This window comes from Trifolium pratense, linkage group LG3 (genome assembly GCF_020283565.1).
Source record: "Trifolium pratense cultivar HEN17-A07 linkage group LG3, ARS_RC_1.1, whole genome shotgun sequence".
NCBI lineage: Eukaryota > Viridiplantae > Streptophyta > Magnoliopsida > Fabales > Fabaceae > Trifolium > Trifolium pratense.
The window spans coordinates 35,776,377-35,787,949 of NC_060061.1; the positions used below are offsets into that span (position 1 = coordinate 35,776,377).

The following is an 11,573-nucleotide window of genomic DNA, read 5'->3' on the forward strand; positions in this document are numbered from 1 at the left end:
GGGCAGGACCAGACCAGGCCGACCCCTTTGACAGCTCTACTTATATAAGATGGCGCAGGTCACTTATAACTTAACCAAGATCTTGGGTTCGATCTCCAGCTTGGGCATGCAACAATATTAAAATTCTTAAGAGAGTTTGTCATCTATTTGGATTTCACATGGCTCGAGGGATTAGTTTATGTGCGCAGAGGATATCGAATTAAAAAAAAAAATGAAAAAAAAAACAGGTTTCGAAAACTCTTGGCAACTCAGCTACATAAGCACTACAGATACACAGTGCATAAAGCTACATTTGCCACGATTTAGCAAAACCAGCTATTCATTGCCCCTCACTCTATCTAATAACACAACCATACCCAACTCTTCTTCTTCCATCTTACAAGCACCATCTATTTTAAGCCCATTATTAAATCAGCTTCAACCAGCGCATTGAACATATCACTCTGTCTTTTTCATTCAGCACACCCACTGTTTGTGAAAATGCCATCAAGAAGGAAGAAACGTTTTGAAGCTTTTTGTACCTCTCCATGCGTTGTTCTGATTTCATATGTCAGTATAACATTGAACTCCCATTGGTGAATTCTCGTGGGCATGCTTCAACCCAATTTCAAGACATGGGCTTCCATCATTAGGAGCTTATGTGTAGATTCCAGGCACAATGAAGCTTTGTCCTTTTTCCATCATTGCTTGAAGGATAGTGCAGCTTTTAAGCCAGATCATCAAGTCCTTGCTGCAATTCTCAAGTCTTGTTCAGCACTTTTGGCTTCTAACTTGGGAAAATGTCTGCATAGTTCTGTTGTTAAACAAGGTCATGATTCTTGCCATGTTACGAACAAAGCATTGCTTAACTTGTATGCCAAATGTGGCATGCTTGATGATTGTCAAAAGATGTTTGATCAACTCGGTCACTGTGATCCTGTTATTTGGAACATTGTTTTGTCTGGATTTTCAGGGTCTGGTAAACATGATGCTGATGTGATGAGGGTGTTTAGGAGAATGCATTCAAGTGGAGAGGCTATGCCGAGTTCTGTTAGCGCTGCTATTGTTCTTCCTGTTTGTGCTCGTATGGGGAATCTGTATGCTGGAAAGAGTGTGCATGGTTATGCTATCAAATCTGGTTTTGAAGTGGACACATTTGCTGGAAATGCTCTTGTATCAATGTATGCAAAATGTGGTTTCGTGTCTCATGATGCATATGCTGTCTTTGATAGCATTATTCACAAAGATGTTGTTTCGTGGAATGCAATGATTGCAGGTCTTGCTGAGAATGGGTTGTTAGAGGAAGCATTTTCATTGTTCAGTTTGATGGTGAAAGGACCTATACAGCCAAATTATGCAACCGTAGCCAATATTCTTCCTGTTTGTGCTTTGTTCGATGAGAATGTTGCCTACCGTTGTGGAAGGCAAATCCACTCGTATGTGCTGCAGTGGCCTGAATTGTTGACTGATGTTTCTGTATGTAATGCTTTGATGAGCTTCTACCTAAAAGTTGGACGGACGAAAGAAGCTGAATCTTTGTTTTGGGCAATGAATGCAAGGGATTTGGTTTCTTGGAATGCTATTATTGCGGGATATACATCGAATGGTGAATGGTTAAAAGCGTTGCAAGTATTTGGTAATTTAGTGTCTCTAGAGATGTTATTATTGGATTCTGTGACCATGGTCAGCATACTTCCAGCATGTGCACAATTGGAAAACTTGAAGGTGGGGAAAGAAATGCATGCATATATTTTCAGGCATCCTTTTCTTTTTGAAGAAACTTCTGTTGGAAATGCTTTAGTTAGTTTCTATGCAAAATGTGGCTATATAGAAGAAGCATATAACACATTTTCTATGATATGTAGGAAAGATTTGATTTCATGGAATTCTATTTTGGATGCCTTTGGAGAGAAGAGGCATCATTCAAGATTTCTCAGCCTGTTACATTTGATGCTTAAACTAGAAATCAAACCCGATTCTGTTACGATATTGTCCATAATCCATTTTTGTTCTTCTCTTTTGAGAGTAGAAAAGGTGAAAGAAATACACAGCTATTCAATTAGGAGTGGATCATTATTAAGTGCTACTGCGCCGCCAACTGTTGGGAATGCAATACTTGATGCATATTCCAAATGTGGTAACATTGAGTATGCAAATAAAATATTTCAGAATCTGTCAGAAAAAAGGAATCTGGTCACATGCAATTCATTGATATCAGGTTATGTGGGTTTAGGATCACATCATGATGCTAATATGATATTTAGTGGGATGTCAGAGACAGACCTTACCACCTGGAATCTAATGGTTCGAGTATACGCTGAAAATGATTGTCCTGAGCAAGCTCTAGGATTGTTCTCAAAGTTACAAGCTCGAGGGATGAAGCCTGATGCGGTGACTATGATGAGCCTCCTCCCAGTATGCACACAAATGGCATCAGTTCACTTACTGAGCCAGTGTCACGGTTACATTATACGGTCTAGTTTTGAGGATCTCCATCTTAAAGGAACCCTCTTAGATGCTTATGCAAAATGTGGCATCATAGGCTGTGCATATAAGATATTTCAATCAAGTGCTGATAAGGATCTGGTTATGTTTACTTCTATGATTGGTGGGTATGCTATGCATGGTATGAGTGAAGAAGCACTTGGGACTTTTTCTCACATGCTCAATTTGGGAATCAAGCCAGATCATGTTATATTTACTTCAATATTATCAGCTTGCAGTCATGCTGGTCGTGTAGACGAAGGACTGCAGATATTTGATTCAATAGAGAAAGGCCATGGTATGAAACCAACTATGGAACAATATGCTTGTGTGGTGGATCTCCTCGCTCGAGGTGGCCGCATTAGTGAAGCGTATTCATTTGTGACTAGGATGCCGATTGAAGCTAATGCAAATATCTGGGGGACATTGCTTGGTGCCTGCAAAATCCATCATGAGGTCGAATTGGGTCGTATTGTAGCAGACAAACTCTTCAAAATTGAAGCTAATGATATTGGAAACTACATTGTATTGTCAAATTTGTACGCAGCAGATGGTAGATGGGATGAGGTAACAGAGGTAAGAAAGACGATGAGGAACAAAGATTTGAAAAAACCAGCAGGATGCAGCTGGATCGAAATTGAGAGGACAAATAACATTTTTGTGGTTGAAGATTGTTCCCATCCACAAAGAAGCTTGATTTACAGTACACTGTATACATTGGATCAACAAGTAAACGAACCGTTGGAATTTTAGCTCAATCTTGGATATGTGCATTATGAATATATGTATTTGTTGAGCCAACCCACCAAATTTTTTGAATATGAGAAATATTTGTATAGAACATATAGTATATCTTAATAAAGTGAGTTGACTAAACTAATCAACAACATGTGCCATACAAGCGATAGAGACTCGTACGGGTGTCTAACACCAATGCTTGACGAACATTGAGATATGCATAAAGTAAGGAGTACATGTGCTTCGTAGCTCAGAACTGGTTCTCATTTTTCTCGGTTATTCATATTTGTCTGTTCACATATGGTTCTCATTCACAAGTATCAAGGAGGAACAGTATAACGGCGAGAAAATTGCAGTATAAATTACTCAATCACCATCTACTAATCGATCACAATCAACAAAATACAAGAAAAAGAAACAAGGAGCAAATATTAAGTTGACAATATAACCGAGTTTCTTTTTTTATCATTGGGTTAAAAAAGACTCGGTGAAGTTGCAAATTGTCTAGGAATAGTCGTAAAGATGTATTTGATGATTCAAGAAACATTATAAACATTACAAAGAGTGTTTTGCAGCAAAATATTACTATCTAATATCTATGTTACATTAGTCCTTAATATAAGAAAGAGTTTACATTTTAGATACATTGGAGATTGATACATCTTTTTCTTTTCTTTTTTGACAGGAAATTGATTTCATTAATCAAATTGTGGCAATAAATCAAATGCCACAACAGCTTCAATACAAGGGGAAGTTTATATATCTAGTCTATAATATAGTTTAGTTACATCAATTTTTCAATATATCTAAAAAATAAATTTTCTTATATTAAGGACCAATTTTAATTTGTATTGCTAATGATTATTTTCTCATAACTATATAAAACCATTTCATTAATTTGTAAAATTTAAATATTAACAGTTAATTTGAAGAAAACTATTTGTTGTTTAATACACTGAAAACAAAAATAGTAGAATGATATACTACTAATCCAAACATACTCAACCACTTCACTGATTCCATGTGATTCCACCATCAATATATTAATGTAAAATCATCACATCCCAGGGGGTCGTCGCCTAACCTACACTACACCCCTGTTAGACACCGCAAACCACTCCCAATTGGAGTTTCTCTTCGATTCAAGTAACTATAAACAAGACAAGCAATAACCCTCCAACGATATAGGAGTCACAAGACAGAAGAGTCATGAATGGTCCTATTTTACTATATTCCACAAAAAGTGGCAAGCAGTAGGCCAAGCATCTCTCCACATGGCCATCAAGCATTCCAAACATTTTCGTTTATATTCGTGACAACTAAGTTCATGCATCAAAAAAGTATTAACAAATAAGTATTGCATCGGCATCCAATTTTCTTCAAAGATATATTGATAGTAATTAGCAGTTGATTTATAATAATCTAGCAAGCATTTACTGTAAAATCAGCCTCTAAGAAACATCTAATAACCCAATTGCATTGCATAAACAAGGGTATGCAACTCAATTTGTAAAAAGTCGATCAAATTAAAATTTCTAAAATAGAAGTGCCTAGGAGCACTACTTCAAGCTAAAAATACGAGTTCCAAATTCTTAATTTCTAAAAAGTTCATGTTTCAGCAGTAATTCATCTTTTTCTTTCTATTTCTTCCCTGTGTTTATATTTGCATGCACCTGTGCAAACCCTCCACTGTCAGACACCATCGGACTTTTTCTACTGGTGAGATGGGGAGTACTTCTCCATGAGTTTAGTCAAGTCCTCATCAAACTTCTTTTCCATCGCCACCTCCTCCTCCCAGTGCCTAAGCCTCATAGCAGCAATGCTCTCTTCATGAGCTTGACAGAGCTTCTCCTTTTCTTCAACAAAGTTCTCCATTTCTTTATCTTGCACTGCAACAAATTTGAGATATCCCTCCGCCCTACATCCAAAGAGATCAAATTCATTGCAAGTCATTGAAATATATAAATACTACTATCCACACGACCTTAAAATTTTGTACATGTGCTAAGCACTTTAAAATAAAACAAAATTAGGTTCTCTTAATTTTGTCCTTTTGCCATATTTAGAGTCACCTAATCGATATTAATTTGATAAAACTTATTGAAATTCGATATTAATTTGATAAAACTTATTGAAATACACTAGCTTGAGATGTGGATAGGGAGGTCATTAGTCCAATGTAATAGAAAACAGTCTCAAAGAAAGAAAAATCCATACTTGAGTCGCCGATCCTCTGCATTTAAATGACCAGTACTTGACAGCTTGACCTTCTCACGCTCCTCCTGCTGCATCCGCTCAAAGTCTTCTTCTTTTGTAGTCCTTAAAGCGTGGATGCCGCTGATTTGTTCCTTAAAGAATTGCTCTTGGTGGTACATCTTCCATCAAGAACAGGGACAATGGTAAGACAGCGTAACAATGAGAAACATATAAACTAAATGGAATTTAAAACAAGAAACACATCATAATGAAGAATGAGGGTAAAGTCACCCAAGTGTGTAACATTAACAAATAACGATCTGATTCTTCAAGAGAAAACAGATAAAAATGGGTTAAGCATTTTATTGTAAAAAGAGTGAACAATAACTTATTTAAAATTACACGGACAGATGGTAGAGAAAGTATCTCTCATTGATTCAGAATAAACACAAACTGGTCTGGAAAACTGTTTCATCAATAGTATGCATCAGACCTTTACAACAAAATATAAGTCCTCAAATCCAAATCTTTCAAAGACTTTGTGCTTTCATTTTAAAGCAATGCAAAAAACACGCCTACTTTGAAAGGTAGAGTGGAGTTTAATGGGAACATAAATCACATAGTTATACGCAAAACCATCTCGTATGATAAGAAAATGAGAATGTGACAATATATTTTTAGCTAATCCATTCTTGAACTACAAAAATATAAATAACAGCAGAAACTTTCCAGCAAAACAGCCAAGCAAACTAAGATCCTAACCCCAACTTGATGGTCCATAAATAATTATATACCAAGAGTAAATTAAGTAATAAAAAGTAAACCAAATATGCATCAAGTATTGTGTCTGAAGTCAGTATTACCTCTTCTTTGATCTCTTCATGTTGCATTTTTGTTCTCCGCCTCACAATGCGATTTTCCTCCATTGTTTTGCGAAGCTTCTCAGTCACAATGCCAAAAGATTCTTCCATAGCTTTTGAATGTTTCTTCTCTTTGACAACCTTGTTCTTGAAATAGAGAAGCTGCTGGTTGTCCTCGCTCATTTGACGGATTTGGTTTACGACCATCTCTTGGTATGATTTCATTTCATACTTCAATCTTGTTTTGCCTACAGAGTCAAAGGAAAAGAGACAAGAACACATCAACATATACGTTACTTTCATCATTCTGGCTTGGTTAACCCGCAACTGGTAGGCATCAAACAGCATCCATAGTAAAAGTATATAGAGAAAAAATTACAGAAGATAATGAACCTTGGCAATGCCTATTGAAAAATTCCAGATCTTCTTTAGTTGCCATGTATCCATACAACTGCCTGTTACCACCAGGGAGAAACAAAATACGGCGATTACTAAACCAAGCATCTTTATCAGTTCCTTGTTCAGTAAAATGCTTGTGCAGGCGTTCTGCCTCTAGATAACCACTAGCTGAGGCTTCAAACATCAAAACACTCATCCCTCGATGACCTTGAGGGCCATATGAGTGTCGCGCTCTCTGAGCTGCATAAGAGCTAAAATAATCAAGCAGCTCTTGGTTACCCATACCTGTCCACTAAATAGAAAGAACAAAAATCTAAAGTTAACACAAATTCTAGCAATGTTCAAGGAGAGTTATGAATGTTTTTGCACTATTAATACAAGATGACAAAATAATAATTATCATATTGCTAGTTTGTTCATCATCATCCAGCATTTAAGCTATACCTTATCATTTTCATCTTGCTCAAGCTTCGTATTCTGAATGATAACCATTGGAGGCCAAATTATTTCATGATCTTTCTCTCCATCTTTTAAACCTTTCCATTTGCCAAATACTTCTCCTGCTGGAACTACTGTAGTGCCCCTTCTACGCAACTCCTCATCAAGAAGTGCAGCAAGCTCCCTGTGAACCTTGACCCTTTTTGAACCCTTTGTTTTAGCATGATTCATAAGGGGCTGCAGTCCGTTGTACCAATCAATAGCACCAGGACCACCTTGACAAGCTGGACAGTGCCACTGTCTCTCCGGTTCATTGATTTGTTCAACAGTCAGGTTATCCAAATTCTGGAAGAATTTGTTGAACCATCTGTTCTTCTTTCGTGTCTCATGACTCTTTTGACTGGCATCCGAATCATATTCATCACTCATTAGATCATCATCAGTATCTTCCAGATCATCACAGTCATCATCCACCTCATCATCATCCTCATCATCATTCTGTCCAAACACCTCTGGTGCAACGTCATGCCTTACATTTGGCTGTGTTGATTTCCAGTTCCAGCCATGCTCCAGAGGAGGACGAATGATGGGATTTGAAGTCACATTGTTATAATCATATCCACCATATCCACCTGTGGCTATCTGGGGCCTTCCATTGCCTCTGCCCGCAGGTCTCATATAGTTAGCATTTTGTTGCTGCCAGGGGTTCCCAGCACCTCTTCCAGCTCCACCGTAATTGCGCCCACCTGTCTTTTGAGCCATATCAGCATTCCCCCATGCTCTAGGATTAGAATTATGGGCTGGAGGAGCGGCCCATTGTTTCGGAGCACTGCTTCCCCCTCTGTTCTTGGTTTTCTTCGAGTAAACCTCCCACTGTCCATCATCTTGTCCAGAGCCAAGGTTAACATCAGCAACACCTTGAGCCAGCTGCTCAACATTGGGGTTAGATTGGGATACACCCTTTCCCCTGGACGAAGCATCACCAACTCTTCTCGAACTCATGTTTGAAGATTCCCTGTTATGGATCATTACTTTTGTCAGTCAATCATTAATATTAGGGTTAAGTGATTAAAACATCATAACACAGACGGAGCTTAACAAAATATCATTCAATTTAATTCATCAGGAAGCACAAAAAAGGGCAAATCAACCATTCACTATCACTAAATTACCCACCATAGGAAGAAAAAACAATTATACACTCAAATAAAAGGGTATCATCATAATCAACACTTCAGTACGAACTCGAACTGAACACAGAAAGATACAATCATACAGAATAAAATAAAATAAAATCTGAAGCTGAATCTCAACACAATGCTACATAGAGACCAAGCCAATGTACAAGAAAATGTATAGTAAAAAAAAAAAAAAAATCATCGTACAACATACAAGAAAAAAAGAGGCCAAGACTGACAAAGAAAAAACCTAAAACCTAGAATGTTAGCTTTCTATGTACTCTTTTCCATGGTATAGAATCAAAACACAAAACATGCCAAAAAATATCACTGAACACGAACCTAAAACATTAAAAAAAAAAAATAAAAAAAAAAACTGAACACAAAATCATCATCCAAGAAGCAATGCGGGTAAATGGAAAAAAAAGAACAAATAACAAAGCAAAATTCATGTATGAACTTAAAGAAAGAGCAATAAAATTGAAAATCAGTAAGAGTGGAAGAAATAACCGTTGATTCTAGGAAGATCAGCCGTAGAAAAGTCGAAGGAGCAGCGGCGGTGGAGAGCCACGCGCTGCCGGAGTAAGTGAGAGTGATGGGGTTTAGACGAGTGTGAGAGAGTAACTAACAGGTGGAACGTGAAATTCAGGACAAAATGCAAAAAAGTCATGAAAATAAGACCATGGTCTTATAGGTGGATTTTCATGTGCCGGACTTGAAATTTTATTCAAATTTGGTTTATTATTGGGTGAAAGATAGTAAAAAGTACGCGGTAAAAATGTTATTTATCTATGTCGTCTTTTAATGTAGAGAAGCTTCTAGAGTAGATAAGGTGGTATTTAGTATGGATAAGTATTAAATTTGTCCACGATGGATTGCTTTAGATTATTGCTTAAATTTTACCGTTCTTTTAAGTTTGAAATTTATTCAAATGTGGTTTATTATTTGGGTAAAAGATAGTAGTAAAAAGTAGACGGTAAGTAAAAATGTTATTTATTTATGGCGTTTTTTAGTGTCGAGAAGCTTCTAGAGTAGATAAGATAAGATAACATTTAGTATGGATAAGTATTAAATTTGTCCACGAATGATCGCTTTAGATTATCTGTTAAATTTGATGGAATTAACAAATCAATCCACAACCAAAATAAAATTTTCCTGCCCAACACTTTGAGCAAAATTACAATGCAACAACAAATGAATCATCGTCTCGACATACTCCATACGCCAATTGATTTCATACTTATGTATACTAAATGCCAATGGTAGATAAATATGTCATGTACTTTATGATGGATTGAGTTTTGCCACCATTGAATTTTTAGGCTTATTGATTTCATTGTAAATAATTTATTTACACCAAAAAAAATTATACTCACACTCTCTCTATTCTCTTATACATCACTTTCACTCTAAATTACTATTTTTAGAAAATGTGAGATTAAAAGATCTATTTGTAAATAAAATAACTATTTTGTGGACATTAACTTTGTGATTAAGTTTGATGTCATTTTCGAAGAAGTTAGCTCAAACTTTTTTTGTCAAAAAGCACCATTGATGTCTCTAGGAAAGATTGTGTGACAAAGAGTATACGGTGAAACCAATTGGAAAACTTTGTAATGTGTCATGATCTTCCATGTCATTTTCTCATTGGTTGCAAAACCACAACTATGATTGATTTTTGTTTCTTGTGTGATTAAAAATTTGTAAAATATATTGGTTTTATGGATGAGTTATTATGCTGAGGATTCATATTTCTGATGAAAACATTTATGCATACACGAGTATATCAGTATATGTCATCCATCAAAATATAAATTATACAATCGTATTTTGTCTTGATTTTCCCGTTGGTCCGAGATGGATATTTCCCATTTATATGACATGATTGGTATGAGATGATTTTTTTTTATTTTTTTACCTCATTCATATGAGAATGAGATGATGGGTAGTCACGATCATTTAGAGCCACCTTAAACCTGTGTACTAACCAAACATCTCATTTTGTGAAACTTGATTTGTGAACATGCTTTTGTGATGTCTAACATGATATGATACATTTTTTTTTAGGTATAATATATGATACATTTTTATGTCATTTTCTTACTTGTCTAAATGTAAATATGCATGCATACTATCCAATAACGCTTAGATGAAATGACGTAAGTCTCTTATAGTTTAATTAGGTCTTGAGTTTGATTTTTGGTTTGAGCATGCAAAGACGTTAAAATTTTTAAGGAGAATTTGACACCCATTTAAGCCCCACAATACTCGGAGGATTAATCTCTGCAGTTGTACACAAATGATATAGGGTTTACGAAAAAAATGAAAAATATGCATGCTTATCACATTTATGCAATTTTTCCATGTTCTTAGTTCATTACAACTAGTCACGAATTTACCATTACACAAGATTTTAGGTGCTAATGACTAATGAGATAGAGAAGAATCAAACACCAAACATGATTTTAATTATGATTTCAACTAACCTTTCAACTTGTTTAGCGGTTAGAATTGGACTTGGTTAGGCCTTAAAGCTTTTTCCTTCTCTTTATTTTCATATAAACTCTATTTGTTAGGCACGTCTTATACTTAATTCCCATTTTAATATATAATGTTCATTTGACTTCTAAGATGTTGATAGTAATTAGCGGTTACTAGCAAACATTTACTGTAAAATCAGCTGCTAAGAAACATCTAATAACCTGTTCTGGACTAGACTAATGCTAGTCCACCTAGACCCTCACAAAATCCACATAGCTTGTCCAACCACCTCCATGTCAGCATGGCACAACCTCTCCACCAAGATAGGGTAAAATTATTACTCTACCCACTATCTAAGGGTAATATCTTGGCAGTCCCTCTTAATGGGTCTTGGCTAATCCAGCCCACTAAGAGGACCTTTGGCCCAGAGCTGGGGGCTATAAATACTCTCCCTCATGGGAGAGCAAGGTAGAACACTATTCATTATCACAATTACTCTCTCTCTCTAACTTCTCTCTAGTATCTCTTTTGCTCTCTATTCCTTGTCTGACTTTGGCATCGGAGCACCTGCAGGTACAACCCCCCCCTCCGTGGATCATCTGCTCGGATTACTGCCTACCACCTGCTCAACGGACTTCCAGCTGGCCTTCTACCTGTTCTGATCAACAGTTAAGATCAGTGGCGCCGACTGTGGGGACCTGAGTTCTCCCCTTCTTTGTTTCGAGCAAGTAAACCAAAGAACAAAACCAATCAATCACTTTTTCATCATGGCCAGTTCATCTCATTTCAACAATGACGTTGAGGACGCTGCTCCTCCATC

General features: G+C 36.5%; 2 protein-coding genes across 2 annotated transcripts; one reads left to right on the forward strand and one right to left on the reverse strand.

Moving 5' to 3' along the window:
* Nucleotides 1–78: 78 nt before the first annotated feature.
* Nucleotides 79–3,821, forward strand: LOC123917946 (putative pentatricopeptide repeat-containing protein At5g08490). The gene has a single exon (XM_045969862.1). It carries the CDS (start codon nt 592–594, stop codon nt 3,214–3,216), a length of 2,625 nt encoding a protein of 874 aa, XP_045825818.1. The 5' UTR covers nt 79–591; the 3' UTR covers nt 3,217–3,821.
* Nucleotides 3,822–4,558: 737 nt separating this feature from the next.
* Nucleotides 4,559–8,947, reverse strand: LOC123917947 (protein SUPPRESSOR OF GENE SILENCING 3-like). Its single transcript, XM_045969863.1, has 6 exons — nt 8,783–8,947; nt 7,101–8,109; nt 6,651–6,948; nt 6,261–6,505; nt 5,419–5,576; nt 4,559–5,119 (listed from the first exon to the last, which is right to left on the reverse strand). Exons 2-6 carry the CDS (start codon nt 8,094–8,096, stop codon nt 4,915–4,917), a joined length of 1,902 nt encoding a protein of 633 aa, XP_045825819.1. The 5' UTR covers nt 8,097–8,109; nt 8,783–8,947; the 3' UTR covers nt 4,559–4,914.
* Between the last annotated feature and the right edge of the window lie 2,626 nt (nt 8,948–11,573).